Consider the following 16,310-nt stretch of genomic DNA (forward strand, 5'->3'; position numbering starts at 1 on the left):
TATATATATATATATATATATATATATATATATATATATTGAGTGCATTCAGTGCACACATATTGTGCTGGCAGCTCAGGATGAGCAGGAGGTCACACTGTATGCAAGGTGTGTGTTCAGCGTGCTAATCAGACGGCTAAATACCAGCTCGCATATTTATATGGGATTACATACACACATTTACAGTGTCATCGCAAAGGAGAGCGGTCTCATCTGCAGTGCTCAGACAGGAAACAAAAAAACCCTCGATTTTGGCTCTACATTTATTGCACTTCGGCTCCAATTTGGAGAAATTTGACATTAAAAAGGACTATATTGTCAACATTTGAAAACTCACATTATCTGAAAGGTAATATCCATTTTCTATAACTTGAGTTGTTTTAAATGTATATGGCAGGTGCTATTTTTCACCCTAATTTCAATTAATAATAATAATTTGCATCCCATATAGGCAGTATACTGTTCTCCAGAGCAAATACTGAATCGATTTGCACAATTGTGCACATGTTTGGATATCTAAACTATTATTAATAGTCAACCAGACAATTATCCAAATTACTGCAAAGACTATATCAGGGTGCAAAAAGCTGAGATGTGTTGCCAGTGTTATTTAGAGGAATTAAAAGTCTGCATATTGAACTATAGTAGGACACACAGCAATAAACATAGGGCAAAAGAAAAGAAAAAAGTAAATAGCCAAACACATATTACAGTTCCAGAATTTTATTTTACAAATGCAAAACTTCACTTTGCATTCAAATTTGGACCTGGGATCAAATAGTCAGATATATCTTTAAATAAATAACTTCAATAATAAATAAAAATCATTTTCACACATGAATTGGCTCCTCTGAGTCCAGACCTTAAATTCATTGAAAGTCTTTGGGATGTGCTGGAGGAGACTTGACAGAGTGCTGGACTCATGCATTGTCAATACAAAATCTTGACCAAAAACTGATGCACCTCTTGATGGAAATAACATCTCAAAATTTATTTTCATCAAGAGGTACATACCTTTTTGGTAAAGATCTAGAAACATGCTAGAAACATAATAATCAGTGCAATAATGATCCAATCATAGACTCTTAAGCATTTGCCTAATTAAATCCAAATAGCAATTTTTTTTTTGTCCGGGCAGGGTGTGTGACAGACAGACAGAGAATGTTACAACCTGAACTTCATAACTCAAACCTCTAATGGTTTTTGCTCTCGCAGATGTTTCCCTGGTCAGTAGTGTTCTCCCTGGAGCCGAAGGTTCCCGGACAGCGCACTTCAGAAGAGCTGGTGACCAACACTTTGATGCTGGAGCTGGGTGCCATGGTGAAGCGGACCGAGCGGATCCGGCTGGAGAAGGCAGCAGAGGTGCGCAGACGCCGAAACTCTTCCTCTGCAGACTACAGCTGGCTGGCCGGCCCTCAGCCTCGGGCCCCCTACGAGCTCACGCCAGGAGAGGTTCTGGACCTGCAGGAGCTTTGTGCCCAGATCCCACCTCAACAGTGTGGGCCGGTCATTGTCAGGTAGGTGCCATGTGTTACTGGGATACTATTATAGTTTTCATTTTTATATTTTTCTTTTTTCAATTTTAGTAAGTTTGTCATTTTTTAATGTCTATATAATTATTAATTTTGATTTCGGTTTTAACACATTACAATAAGGTCTCATATCTCATTTGTTAGCAGTTAATGCATAAGCTAATATATATATATATATATATATATATATATATATATATATATATATATATATATATATATATTAGTACAAATATATTTATGTTAGTAGCCTACAATAAAAGTGCATCCACAGATGTTAACAAATACAAACTTAGATTTTAAAAATGTATTAGTAAATGTTGCAATTACCATTGACAAAGATTAATAAATGCTTTAGAAGTATTGTTCATTGTTAGTTCATTTTAATATAGTTAACTAATGTTAACAAGTCAAACCTTATTGTAAAGTGTTACCGTTATTTTAGTACATCAAGTTAAATGAAACCGAGAAGTGTTTTCTTTTTAACTAGCTGAAATAAAATAACTTTTTTATTATATATTATTTTAAGAAGCTAAACATAAATGTTTTTATTGTTTTAATTTTAGTTAACTATAATAACCCAGGTAGTGATAGAGGTGAGTCATGTATGCCTCTCAAATAATTTTGATATTTTGTTGCAAAGGTTCCGGAAACTAGTGTCAGAGTTTGAGCCGGATGTGACCGAGGTCCCCAAACTGTTTCGGGGCGTCCTCCAAAACTGCCTGGATGAGCTTCAGGGAGATGCAGAAATCCAGAATCGGATGAACCGTTGGGAAAAACAGCGCAGCAAGAGCCTTTCCTTTGTCACTTTCCGGTCCAAGTTCCGCACCCTAAACCACGGCAAGGGAAGCTTCGGTGGTTCCCGCAACAACCTGCAAGAGGAGAACACATGGTCTGATGAGGAGGAGGAGGCGGCAGCCCAACAGGTGGCAACCGCCCTGCGCGCCCGCAAGGGACGGAGTCACAGCATGCCAGAGATCACCCCTCTTGAGCAGGCCACACACAGCTGAACAACAGGAAGACCAGATGAATAGAAAGACAGAGGAAAGAAGGAAAGAGATTTGAAAAGAAAAGCAGCCTGCAAGCTAAGCTGGTGATGGAGGAGGAAGAAAAGAGAAGGTGGCAGAGAACAAATCTGATTCTCGGAAACATCTTGAAAGACTAAAGCTTGTGCTATCAGTTCGTAAGACAAACACTGTTAATTTGTTAATTACACCAAAGAACACCAGTATAGGCATTTATATAAGAAGCCTATAGCCTAGTCTTTTTTTTTTTACCTTCTAATGTGTTCCTAAATGCGTTTAATATTTGGATGTGAACAGAAGGTGAAATGTGCTGAATTAATAAAATAATGTCATCTTAATTGGTATGCAACACATTTCTTTTTTTCTTTTGATTTTGGTGTGACCCAGACAGGTTTTTGGCAAGTTTTGTGAGATTCACTCCATTAAATCTTTACAGTCACAGCAACAAATGCAACATTACCAAGAAACACTACTTCTCAGATGTGTTTTAATATGTACTGTTTGCTCTTACATTACAACAGTGTTCAGTTCATACAAGAGATGCAGATCAGCTAAAAAAAAGCCTGGAAACAGGAGTCTTCATAAAAAGTGCTTATTAAATAATAATACACTGTACATCGTTCATGAGTTTGATTTGAGAGTGTGTGGCATGTGTGGGAGAGAGAGAGAAAGTCTGTGATTTAGTAAATGAGAGAGTTTGACCTGGAAAATGCATCTTCTAAGTGAAGACATCATCTCTGGCAGCTCCTCCTCCCGTTTCATTATTCACAGCATGAAGGAGCTGATCTTGTTCTTTGTGCCGTGGCCAATGCTTTCATCAGGCCAAGGTTGCTCCTCAAAAATAAAGGGAAAAACACCCACCGCTCATTTATCAGAGTACCGATCGGTTTCATTACCAGACGTTCTGCTCAAGAACAACCAACACACGAAACTGTCTCAGCACAGAGCTGCAACGAAACATCCTAATGTGATGAATGAGCAGTTTATAGCTTTAGAACCATCTGGAGTCTCTTTGGGCCCTTTAAACCTCTTTTAAAGTCTATACTACTATACAAAAACACTGGTCTTCATTTGCAACTTGTTTATTACTGCCTGAAGCAAAATCATAAGACCAGGTAACGTCCTCTAACTCCTCCTTGTGTATTTGGCAGAATCAATCAATCAATCAAAAAAAAAAAAAAATCAGTCTCTAAACAGTATATAATATTGCAGACCCCATATTTACAGGGCCGGCAATCAGAAGGCCTTAACACTAGAAGGTAGAATCTCATGGAAACTGTCGGGAAATGCCAGGCTCATATTTCACCACCCAAACAAGAAAAATAAATATATTTTTTAAACCGTTAAGATTTTCTTTGCAACTAATTTCTCCAAATGTTCATGACTCATGTTTGAAAAATTATAAACATGATTTATAAATGTTCACATGCATTTGCACATTTTTAAAGTACAATTGTAGTGTATATCATGGTCGTATTTGTTGTATTTAATTAAATTTGTGTTTATTAATAATAAATAAATCATGCCATGTACAATCATTTTCATCATACTGTATTTGTTTCTTCACATTACATTAATGAGAATTATAATGTAATTGTGAATGTATTATATTATTAATAAAAAAAAATTTTTTTCCTTTCATTTTTGGGGTTATATATGACCCTGGTATTTCTTTGAGAGAATGACCCATAAGTGGCAAATAATTACCAAACTTTGATATAAAAACAGATCAATAGAGATTAATGGGGGCATTATTATTATCATTTTGGTTGACCCCTCAATTATTAACATTTTATGAAGAGAATTAGGTCAATTAATTTACTGTAAAAATGTTATCGATGATTACAGAAAATACTGCCTGAGAAAAACAAACTAAACCAGTTTGAAGAATCAAACCACTTGGGGAAAAGCCTTCTCTTTTAATATGTGATTATTAATAAGAAACGAAGGCTCAAATATGAATGCAGATGTAGATGAAGCTTAAAGAGAGAACAGAGTGAATCAGAACTCCCTCCTCTCTGTCTAAATGCACAATAAATCTCAGGTCCACCTTCATCAGCGTCATCATCCTCCTCCCTCTAGAGTGAGAGAGTGAAACATGAACTCTGACCAAAATCATTCCACCAATGAGCATCAGAACCCCCCCCAAAAGTCAGAGTCCCCTGCGGCCCAGTCCACTTGTGTTTGTGTTTTTGCACATTCGCCCATAAGTCCATCGCCTGTTCCTCCTTCCTTCAAAACCTTTGGCTCTATTTCCACCCCTTCTTACTCTCAAGGTTGTTCCTTCTCAGGCGAAGAAGACCACAAAGATGATGAAGAAGATGATGAGAACCAGGAATATCTTGATCATGAGCCAGCGATTGGAGGAGATGGACTGGAAGTACTTCAGTATCTCGCTGTGGGCCATTTCCACATTCAGCTGTGTGTCCTCCACATTGGCGTCGATCCTGGTGGTCAACAAGAAACATGAACAGCTCAGGCTTTAGTAAACATCACAATTAAATCAATAATCTTTTAAATTTTTAATGCTGTATTATTGTATTTTTTTTTTTTACCGTTTCACTATAAGAAATGATCCTATAGTTATTAGCAACAATTGCCAAAAACAATGTCTTATTTATTTTTTCTTTTGATTTTGGGGTGAAATGAGACCTGGACATGTTTAACATTTTCTAAAAAAAAAATAGTAATAAATAATAATATTTCCCATGTAGATGCAAATTTAAGTGCTACAACAATCATCAGTCTGAAATGCCAATAAAAAAAAGAAGCTTATTTTAAATTCTAATATGCCATTTTATTGTGCAGCAAAATATATATTTATGACACATTTCTACGACGAGAGAGTAGTAAGTGTTTGTGTGGTTTGTACAGCATGTATCTGTTGAGTCTGTGGTTTTGCAGTATGCATATTCATCTGGTGTGCATGTGATCGTCTGACCTCTGAATCGTCTCCTCCTGCTCTTTGACCATGTGTGCCAGCTGCTGAAAGATGGAGCCCAACTCCACGATGGTGCTCTCGATGTTCTGCATGGTGTCCGCTCGGCTCTGGATATACGAGTCCTTCGCAAACACAATAAAGGGACATTTAATCATGAAATCAGACATTCAACATTTGTCATACAAGCAACAAGCAACAGCCTAGTCTACGATCGATTCCTAACTCTAGAGGCATTTCCTCTGAGAGACAGATACCTGTTCGTCGATGAGCTGCAGCTGAAGAGGGTTTGCTCTAGAGTCCATGTCGATGGCCACCTCTCCTCCCAGACTCCTGGACTCATCCTGCATCAGAACTGAGCTATCTGCAAGAGGCAAGAAATTAAAAACACTAAATACTATGGCAACAAGTGCGTCTATAAAAAAAAATAATTTGACCAATGGGACATGGTGAAGAATTCTGTTTTCTAAATAATAAATGCAACAAAAAAAAAAAAAAAAAAAAAAATCACAAACAAGAAATTAATATAATAATAATTAATCTATAATAATATTTTTTTATTATAATATGTTTACAATATAACAAATTATAATAAAATAATATACTATCAGCAATAATGTTATATTATAAACAATATATAAAACATTAACATTACATAACATGTATAATATAAAATATAACAAATAATAAAGTTTAATAAAAGTGTGGAATCTTAATACGAAATTAGCACAAAAGAGAAGCTCAAATATAACGTTTTCATTTGTTTAAAATGTTTGGTCATTGTTTGCATCATACTATCATCGTGTGTTACTTCATATTTAGTTATGATTAATATACCATGTAGAAAATATTAATAATGATTTGAGTGTATCTGCACAGCCCAAGACTATTTATACCAATATTAGTTGACTACAAACTGTAATAGCATGACATTAAAAAGGGGTGCCGTACTGAAGTTATTGGTGAGCAGGGGAGAGGCGGAGACAGGAGCCTGGGAGAAATGCTCTCTTCTGCTGCGCTGCTGCTTCAGATTCTAAACACACAACAGGACAGACACACATCAGTTATATTATAATATTCACTCATTACAAATCTTTTTGTTTGGAACACAACTCAACCTTTGCTACACAGCAAATGGTTTCACAGGACCATGATGCACAGTAAACGCACTTGTGCATTTTTTCTTACTAAAGAGCTGATTGAATATTTAAAAGCATAACAACTGCTTGAAACAGGATTGATGACATTATAAAAGTGCAGCACTTAGCATCAAGTCATAAAGCAAAAGAAAACTCACCTCTGTTCTCACTTCCAGGACTGACTTGAAATCATTTGACATTGATGCCAGCTTGGACTGCAACACAAACATTCCCAGATAAGACGGTTAACATCATATACTATATTGTGGCAGGAAAATGAAAGGTGTGGCGGCTATTCAAGTCATTTTATATGTCAATCCAAATAAGATCATCCACCCCTACTGTCAACAGCAAGGGATATGGGAGACTTCCTGGAGAGTCTCAAATATCTGTGCACTGGAGGAATATCAGATATAAGACTGTACCTGCAGGGAAACAACAATTGTGTTGGAATGTGTCTGGATGTGGTGGCCATTTTGCCCACTGCGGGATCGCACAAGGTCTTGCAGCTGCGCTATCTGCTTATTCAGACTGGTGATGTCCTGATGAGAGACAGACAGAGAGAGACACCATATCAGATCACTGCAAGAGGTTTGATCTTTCACATTATAGAAGTTAGCTGAAGGATTCTGATTAACACAGATGTCAACAATCCTACAGGCAACTTCAACATCAATGCAAACTAAGTGAAATAAGCAAGTACTGAGATTCATATCAATATGTATTCATATGATGGATAGGGAGAAGGACAACAAAGACGCCACTAACCTGTTTAATGATGTATGTTAGCTCTTCAATCTCCACTGCTTTATCATCAAACAAAGACTTCCTTTTGGCCACTAGGAGTGAGAGGTGAATAAAAATTCATATTGAGACCGGACTTGATGCAGTCTCTAACAGTTACAACAACATCAGTTTAAACCCCAATGTAATGTAACATAGTTCGCAATAATTTTTTTATTACAGACAGTAATCTTATTCAAAAATGAAATACAAACTATTCAAAAGTTTGGGGTCAGTAAGACTGTATAAAGAAATTAATACTTAATCAGCAAGTGTGCATTAAATGAATTAAAAGTGACCATAAAGACATTTACAAAAGTACATAGTACAAAATATTTCTATTTCAAGAACCCTGAAAAAATTTGTTGAAAGAAAATCAGTTTAAAAAAAAAATTAAGCATCACAACTGTTTTCATCATTAATAATAGTAGAAAATGTTTCTTGAGCATCAAATCAGAATATTAGAATGATTTCTGAAAGTTCATGTGACACTTAAGACTGGAGTAATGATTCTGAAATTTCAGCTTTGACGTCACAGGAATAAATTATATTTTAAAATATATTAAAATAGAAAACAGTTCTCTTATTTTTTTTAATAATATTTCATAATATTACTGTAAGATTTTTAAAATGTTTTAATGCTCAACAGCAAGGCTGCATTTATTTGATTAAAAAAAAAAAAAACATAATTTTCGAACAGCAGTATATTTTAACTCCAAGTCAATTACATTATACCAGGGAACTAGACTAGGGAAATCCCAAATAACCATGGACAAGCATCAGAACTATTAAATACACATTCTTCCATCACTAACAAGAGTCTAAAAAGAAAAGAAGAGCAGTCTTCTATTTGGTGTTACTGACATGTTACTTACAAATTGTAAGCTTTTCAAGCTTGGCAAATGTGTTGCTCAAGTCTTTCCCAATTCTCCTGTTACAGAGAAACAAAACAAGATTTCAGGGAGGCAAAGATTTGAGGAAACAGGACAAGACAGAGTTGCTCTGAAGCCAAAACACACTGGGCAAAGATCAAAGAGAAACATGGATCTGAACTCTTACTTGGCCATGAGAGTGAAGTCACTGCGCTGTTTAAGGGCATTAATGGCAGGTTTAGCGTGAGTCCCATTCTGAAAAAGCAGAAAAACAAAAACTCTTGGTATATGTGAAAACATTAATAACATAACAAATAGGAAATTAATTTCTGCCAATAACTAAAAATGTAATATGATTTAAAAGAATAGCCAAACAACAATGAAAAATGTACACTTCCATGAAGCACAAAAAGAGAGCTTAGGCAAAAGTCCAAGCTTCTGCTTCCAATTCAAGAAAAGTGGATGGTGATTTATATTGCTTTTGTATAGCTTGCTTTGCATAGTGTCTTTTTGGTAAACTTGCAGCTTACATCATTTAATTTTGTGCCCGGTTTCACAGACAAGGCTTAAGCCTAGCCCAGACTAAAATGCAGGTTTGAGCTTTCATAATTGAAAGCAACTTGCTCTGACAATATGTCTCAAGATACACACCATAATAAAGTTTTTCTCCAAGGCACATTTATAAAAGCTACTGAAATGTCCTAATTTAACTAAGGCCTCCCCCCGGCTTAATCCAAGCATGCGTGTCTGTGAAACCAGGCCTTCATGTATGGTTAAGAACAGCAAACATTCTTCCAAGCATTTCTGTTTCGTGACAAAAATAAAAAGGGCCAGCTCAGTAAATTACGCCAGAATGTTAATTTTTTATAGGTGAACTATCCCTTTAACACATGGATACAAGCATCTGTGAAAACCACATTATCCACACCGTAGCAGTAGATGTAGTTTATATTGTCATACCTGTAACTGTCTCCCCTGTAGTGACTTACAAGCCGACTGGAACTCAAGTGTGCGGTCCCGACACGTCATGATAATGCTGCAGAAGCTTTTCCCCTCAACGATATAAGGATGTGTGTGTGTGTGTGTGTGTGTGTGACAGTGAGTCTAAAGTGATCTGGCTGCTGTGAAACTCCACTGGCGTCTTTATGGTGCCAAAGCAAACAACTCAGACTTCAGAGGTTACTGAGAGCTTGGCTGAGCTGACTGTTCTTCAGCGACTCCGCACATCATCTGAGGATCACAGAACGATTCAATCAATCACCTAAACTTTGGTTGTTGTTGCGGAGAAGAAACTACAGTGTTCTAGAAAGTATGTGGACACTTGAGAGTATGAGTAATATTGCGTTTGGTTTGATAACAAAATATCAAACCAAATGATAACAAAATAATGCACACACTTTTCATAGAACTAATGTCACCTTTTTAACTGTTTTTTTTTTACCACTTGGTGTCAAGTTGATTTTTAATGGATGTATGAAGTCAGTTCCCCTGAAATTTGATATGTAGAATCCATGGAATTAATCATTTTGATCTGAATATAATTTTAAAAATTAAAACAACTTCTCATATACATTGATTAAAACAGTGTGTGTAAAAACATTACCAAGCCAAATGGCATACAAAAAATGACATTGCCTCAGGGTGCTTTCGAAACAAGATTGTGATTCTATCCTTTCATTTAGTTTTTTTTTTATCACAGAATGGGACTTTCCATTTACTCGTTCGAGAATATTGTATCCAAAACAAATATATTATTATATAGTAATAATAATAACTGCAATAAGATAAGATCTTAGTGTTACAAAAGATATATAGTTGGATCAAAACAACATTTCAAATGCCATTATCTGGGTATATATATATTGCCTTCACATTGTTACTCAGAATCCAGTAAAAAGAGGTACAGTTAGGGTGACCACCAGTCCCGCTTTGCATTGTACCGCACAGCATTTTCACCGCTTGTCCCGCACGTCGCATATTGAGAAACTGTGCCATTGTCCTGCATTTTCATCAGCCTGTTGGTTTTTAATGATCATATTAAGAAAACGTGCATGCGTTCTTTTGCCTTTTTAAGAAAGCATTTTATTTATTCTTTTTGCGACCTAGTTTTTCACCTACAGCCTATTTAACAGCACTTCGTCAGAAGTACAAATACAACAGCCGTTTTTAAAATCCTATCCAATGGTTGAAAGGAAAAGATAAACAAGGTCACTAGTGGGCCTAGGTTGTGACGGCTGTCGATCAAAATGTGGAGCGGTGATTCGATCCATGCGTTCCCTGTCAGAAAACAAATGGATTATTCTGTAAATTAAATTTTAAATTTAACAGAATTTATCAACTTGTTGCCTGCTGTGGTTGTTTTGATTCACATCCTTACTAAAAAAAAAAAGAACGTTTTTAGTTTAATATATTCTTAATATATAAGACTGTAAATTATCTAAATTCATGTTGGTTTATATTTTATTTGTTCATTATTTATTTTGTTGGATTTTAGTTGGACAAGTTACTGCATGATGCCTGCTGCCTTTGGGCTCGGTGATGTTGAATTTAAATGTCATGTAAAATAAAGACATGTTATGTTACATTGTGATGTAAAGGTGTTTTCTGGAAGGGACTAAAGAACAAAGAATTTTTACCAGCTGAAAGGCAGAATACAAATGTTTTTAAGTTAGATTAACATTATATAACAGTTTCAGGTTATGTTTTAGTGTTGGTAACATGTCCCACATTGTCCCACACAAACTTATAACCGTCCCACATTTGGTTTGTTTGATGGTGGTCACCCTAAGTACAGAAGGTAAACAGTGTTGTCTTTCACTTCCACAACCAGACATACTTGAGAGATATAAGATCTGCTAATACTGATCCCAACTCCTCAGCTTGCCCTTCTTTACGATAATAATAAGAAAACCACTTTAGATGATGTCTACAAATAACCCGCCCATCAGTCAGATGAGCAGAGAGGTAACGTTAAACTGAACTCACATGTTATCGGATTATAGGCCAACTAGAATATTCTGGCTCCACAGGGAGACGTGGAATAGCACAAATCAATACAACTCATTCCCCGAGAAGATCTATTACAAACAACTACATACATGTTTTAAAAACGACTTATATCTTTAAGGGTGTTTACAGGTTTGTTTACGTCTGTACAGCGACTGACACCGTCTTCAGTCCAGCAGTAACGTTACGCAGTTCTCTGTGCGCTAATTGACCCAAAACTCGACAATTTCTATCTTAATTTAAACCATAATAGCTCAAAATGAACCTAAACAACTAGCTAACATATTCCTGCCGTCATTTAGAATAGTTTACTCACGGTTATTGTGCCATTTTGTCGTTTTTTACAACATTCCCGGCTTGTCGATGTTAGGGAGGTCGGGGTTTCACTTCCAGTCCCGACCGCTTCCGGTGTGCGTAACGTCACTGCCACGTCCACGAACGCGCACGCTCACTGCCGCTTTCCGAAAGCGTGACTTGTGACGCAAGATGACTAATTTGTGTTATGAGCAGTAAGGTTAAGAGTCTTGCAATTAAACATTTGTATCTACTGTATTATTTCATATAATTTTTGAAAAAATAAATAAAAAAAGAGTCTTGCAAATTTTATTTAGTTTCTAATTTTATATAATAAGTCATTGTCATTGCAATTAATTTTTTGAATAGTTTTAATTGAATACTTTGTCTAGCTTTTTTTAAAATTTCATCTTTACTTAATTTTGTATTTATTTAATTCATGCATCTATCTATTAATGTTTTTAATACTCACAACCACAGGTCATCTCTTTTTATTATTTTAATAATTAATGCGAGCTGAAATAATTGATATTTAAGCTAGTTTTGGAGCAGTGGAATTTAATTTAATTTTTGTTTTGGGTTAAGGCCATTGCACACTGAGTCCGAAATTCGCATACGAAATTTTCGCACGTTAAAAAAAAAATTCGACCTCACGTTATGCCAATCACGCTTTTTACAGTCTATGCCTTGCACACACTGCCTACGAAACTTTCGTCCGCCATAAACAAATTCGGATCGGGTTCGATCATCTGCGTTTTTCGCATCCACAGCCAGAATTTTGAAAGGGCTTTTTAACAATTCAGAGCCACTGTACAAGCGTCTGACAAGTATTTATTATTTGGGTACGAAACCTGTATAGGCTACAGCTGTTCTGTCTGCCAAGCGCTTCCGCCGGCCGTGTGTGTGTGTGTGTCCATGTAGACATACTGCCAGTCTCTGTTCACGGAAATTGGTGGTCTTCTTTTTAATATGCGGCTCCAGTATCGCTAGTAAAGGATCAAACTGTTCCACTGACACTCTGATGTAAATTTTGAATCGCCCTGGATAATTTCGCAACTCCTTGATAAGGAGCTGAAACACTCCTTCCTCTCTGCGCAATCTGAGGATTGGATGGACCCAATATTTCCTCTTTCTTTTTCTCTTTTTTGGAAGAAAGAGGGCAAAAAAAATCATCCTCACTGCTTTACGAATCCATTTTGTATTTTTTGCGTTTTTCCCGCAAAGTTTTAATAAATACGCATCGGACTCTGTGCGTGACGAATTTTTTAGGCTGACGAACACGAAAAAACGCACACGAAAATTTCGGACACAGTGTGCAATGTCCTTTAGCCTATCAAATTATTTCAATTTGTATATTTATTTAACTAGGTCTTTTTTCTTTTTAATTTTGGTATTTTTTGTCAGATAATAAACTACGTTTTATGTCGAATACTCGTGCCTTATAGGCCTAGATTGTATCAGAAATAAATATTGACAATAACATTTTAAAACACACCAGCAGATGTCGCCAAAAGAATAAAAAAGCAGCACTTGCTATGTTGTCGAAAAATAAAACCATCGACATGGTTTTTATCACATCATTTTGAGGTGAGTATGATTTTAAATATTAAATTAACTAATGCACACTGACTAAAACTGCAATAAGAGTTACTCTAAAAATGAACATAAGCAAGCCAAATGACAATTGTAGAAAGTGTGTTTGAAAAGATTGTGATCCTTTCAAATAGCAAAACAAACATTTAGGCTACAATTGTGTTCATTGTTGGGATGCTTGTTTTATATTCTGAGCCTCTGATATTTTCAATCCCTTAACCCTACACATAACATCATCACACACCTGTTTTCATTTAGTATGTGTCCTAATCCATTTTCATCTTTGGCTGATTTCCAAATCATTTTAGATTTTACTATCATTATGTGAACAATCGGTCTACTCTCCAGTATAGGAAAAATTTGACACACATACATATTCTCTGCCATTCAACATGAAGCAGCATGTAAACTGTTTGATGTCCTCTCAGCATAAGAGCTGTTTGTGCTCCTTATCTCTTTTGTGCTGATCAGCCCAACTCCCTTTGAATCCAGCAAACCCTGTAACTTATCTCAGGATCTGTATTATTTTGAGATTTTTGGACTCGGATCGATGACACAGCTCTTTTCAGCCCATTTGAGACAGGGTTCAATAGCATCAGTATTTCCCCAAAGGGAGAAATGCTCAAAGAAACACATTAGAAAACACGTTTATTGACTTGAACCTGAAGGTTTAAATTTTTCTCTCGCATACACACACACACACACACACACACACACACACACACACTGACGCATAGGCCTACACACAGGCTTCACTAAGCCAATGTTGTCGTCTCTGCCAGATAACATCACAACGCACACATATTCATGTTGTCCAGATAGCATCCAGACCTGCTAGAACACAGCTGCTTCAACAAAGAGACACAAGGAAAACACGACTGATGTTTTATCATTAGTGCCACTTTGGGCAGCAACACACTCGCAACCCGTGAGAGCAGGAAAAAAAACACGGGACTGTGTGTTTTTAGCTGGAGATGAAAAAAGAGGTGAGTCTAGCAGAGGAAGTGGGCGGCCCTGGAAAATATCATTTCTGTAATGCCTTCTGAGAAGAGAGGGAGGAAGGGAGAGAAAGTCAGAAAGTGGCACAGAAATGTATTCCATCTTTTGGACGGATGAGTCATTCTCTGTTTCTCCCTCTCCAGTTTTTTTGTAATCTTGCAGGCGGGCTGCTAAATTTAGTCCTGGCTGTGAGCCCTGACAGACAGGTAGGCCAGCATCACACACACACACACACACACACACACACACACACACACACACACACACACACACACACACACACACACACACACACACACACACACAGCCATCATTTCAGAAGTGAAGTGGGGCAGACATATCAAGTGTAATAGAGTGCCGAAGTTATGACGTCACTTTGTAGGACCACTCGGAAGTTAGCGGCGCATGGGTTCCCTCGATCGAAAAGCTATGCATTTCCCCATAGACATTTGGAAAATCGCAAAAAATAAGATCTGTGTTCAACAAAGAGTTGTGACCCTTACACGTTTTGTCTACCAAGATAATCTTGTTAATCCAAAATGTATACATTTTGAAGCCTATATAAAGTTTAAAAAACACAAGCAGACACAATAAAGTTTAAAAAAACCACAAGCAGGCTATAACTGGTGTGTTTTATGTCATAGATCAAAACGTGAAAATATTTAAAGGCTTTGTTAACCACAGACCTTATTTCAGGCGATTTAGCAAAAACCCCATTAAAAAACCCCATAGACTTTAGGGCGAGGGAACCGGTAGTGCTAAAATGCTAACTCACTTCTGCGTTTTGGCCTACAAAGTGACGTCATATTTCCCCCTGACCTTTGTCTAATAGACAGGGTTTTTTTCTTATATTTTCCTTATGACAAATAATGGTTGGTTTATGTACTACAAGACTTGTGCATTAAGTCATCATGGATTTTTTTTTACAATGTAAAACAATTATCACAGAATAAAGAAGTAAATATAGACATGATGCATTAAGTCATCATGGATTTTTTTTACAATGTAAAACAATTATCACAGAATAAAGAAGTAAATATAGGCTATTTTATCGTTTCTATACTGTAATAAAGGGTGTCAATTAGCACTGCATTAATTTACTTTATTGTTATGAAAATACCCCGAAATGGCTTGAAAAACACACAAACCATATATTGTCGCCATCGTGTGTTTATTGTCTTCGTGTTTCATCAGTCAAAACGTTTTTTATTCAGCTACAGATACATAGACAGTAAAAGACATGGACACAGCGACCCCATTGATTTCAACGGAGAAGACTGAAGCTCGATTATTGCACTTCCTGACTGATGGCTGAGCGACTGCGCAGGCTCAAACTGAGCGTGACGACAGTCTGACAGTTGTACATCATCTGTTAGCGGTGGCAAAACAAATCCGAATCACCTAATTCCTCAAACACGTTGTTGAAATATTTTGTCCCGTTGCTTTTATGGACTCTCTATCTATGGGCTTCTCCCTTGACTTTATGCCTCTATGTCCCCCCGATTGCCTCATAGACAGTAAAAGATTGCCTGCGAGCTTCTCCTCCTGTCTATACGGTAATGTCTCTATTGTGCGACAAAGTCGCGTGGTTATGATGCAGTCGTTAGCCTGTTTTTAACAAAAGCGGCTTCTACGGGGCCATAACGTAAGATACAAAGCGATAGAGCATTTTATACATTGCTGTGTTTCTTTAGAAATAAATAATGGACAAATTAAGTCTTTGGACGTCTCAGGTGTAGAGTTATTCGCTGTCAAAGTGACGCCAAAATGAATGGGAGTCAATGGAATGCTAAAGGTGAAGTTCTGCTACAATGGCGGCTCCCGCGAGGCTTCAACTTCCGGCTGATGTATGACCCCCTTGGAAGCACCCCAGGAGTCTCACTTGTGGGCTTTCTGCGGGAGGGCGCCCTCTGGCTTCCAGTATGAAATGAATAAAAAAGACATTGCATGTTTAGCGTGTTTGGCATAGACTATCTTGTATGAAGGTAAAATGATGACAAAGAATCGCATGCGCAGGGTAAGATTTGTGAAAGACTACATAAGATTGCAAGCGTAAATTAAATTTGCATGTGCAAGAGAAGATTTGTAAAGGTGTAAATCGCAATTCAAGTGTAAGAAAAAAATATTTG

General features: G+C 36.8%; 2 protein-coding genes across 2 annotated transcripts; one reads left to right on the plus strand and one right to left on the minus strand.

The window, feature by feature from the left end:
* Window positions 1-216: 216 nt before the first annotated feature.
* LOC143756749 (protein RD3) lies at window positions 217-2,660 on the plus strand. The gene is made up of 3 exons (XM_077247420.1): window positions 217-349; window positions 1,216-1,517; window positions 2,176-2,660. The coding sequence occupies exons 2-3, from the start codon at window positions 1,216-1,218 to the stop codon at window positions 2,540-2,542; spliced, it is 669 nt and encodes a 222-aa protein (XP_077103535.1). The 5' UTR covers window positions 217-349; the 3' UTR covers window positions 2,543-2,660.
* A 367-nt stretch (window positions 2,661-3,027) lies between these two features.
* Window positions 3,028-13,082, minus strand: stx5a (syntaxin 5A). The gene is made up of 11 exons (XM_077247414.1): window positions 11,612-13,082; window positions 9,250-9,519; window positions 8,477-8,544; window positions 8,293-8,348; window positions 7,403-7,473; window positions 7,060-7,176; window positions 6,793-6,849; window positions 6,447-6,528; window positions 5,753-5,859; window positions 5,499-5,620; window positions 3,028-5,004 (listed from the first exon to the last, which is right to left on the minus strand). Exons 2-11 carry the CDS (start codon window positions 9,316-9,318, stop codon window positions 4,845-4,847), a joined length of 909 nt encoding a protein of 302 aa, XP_077103529.1. The 5' UTR covers window positions 9,319-9,519; window positions 11,612-13,082; the 3' UTR covers window positions 3,028-4,844.
* Window positions 13,083-16,310: the final 3,228 nt, after the last annotated feature.

The sequence above is a fragment of the Siphateles boraxobius genome, unplaced genomic scaffold (genome assembly GCF_051911475.1).
Source record: "Siphateles boraxobius isolate OS27281-9 unplaced genomic scaffold, OSU_SipBor_1 3, whole genome shotgun sequence".
Classification (NCBI taxonomy): Eukaryota; Metazoa; Chordata; class Actinopteri; order Cypriniformes; family Leuciscidae; genus Siphateles; species Siphateles boraxobius.

Bases quoted from the DNA above. Each gene is read 5' to 3' on its own strand.
- LOC143756749 (XM_077247420.1), top strand. From the start codon at position 1,216: ATGTTTCCCTGGTCAGTAGTGTTCTCCCTGGAGCCGAAGGTTCCCGGA. The intron at 1,518-2,175 runs GTAGGTGCCATG...TTTGTTGCAAAG, and splicing joins TGTGGGCCGGTCATTGTCAG to GTTCCGGAAACTAGTGTCAG.
- stx5a (XM_077247414.1), bottom strand. From the start codon at position 9,318: ATGACGTGTCGGGACCGCACACTTGAGTTCCAGTCGGCTTGTAAGTCA. The intron at 6,850-7,059 runs GTACAGTCTTAT...TTTGTGTTGCAG, and splicing joins CAATTGTTGTTTCCCTGCAG to TCCAAGCTGGCATCAATGTC. The intron at 5,621-5,752 runs GTATCTGTCTCT...GTGTTTGCGAAG, and splicing joins TGCAGCTCATCGACGAACAG to GACTCGTATATCCAGAGCCG.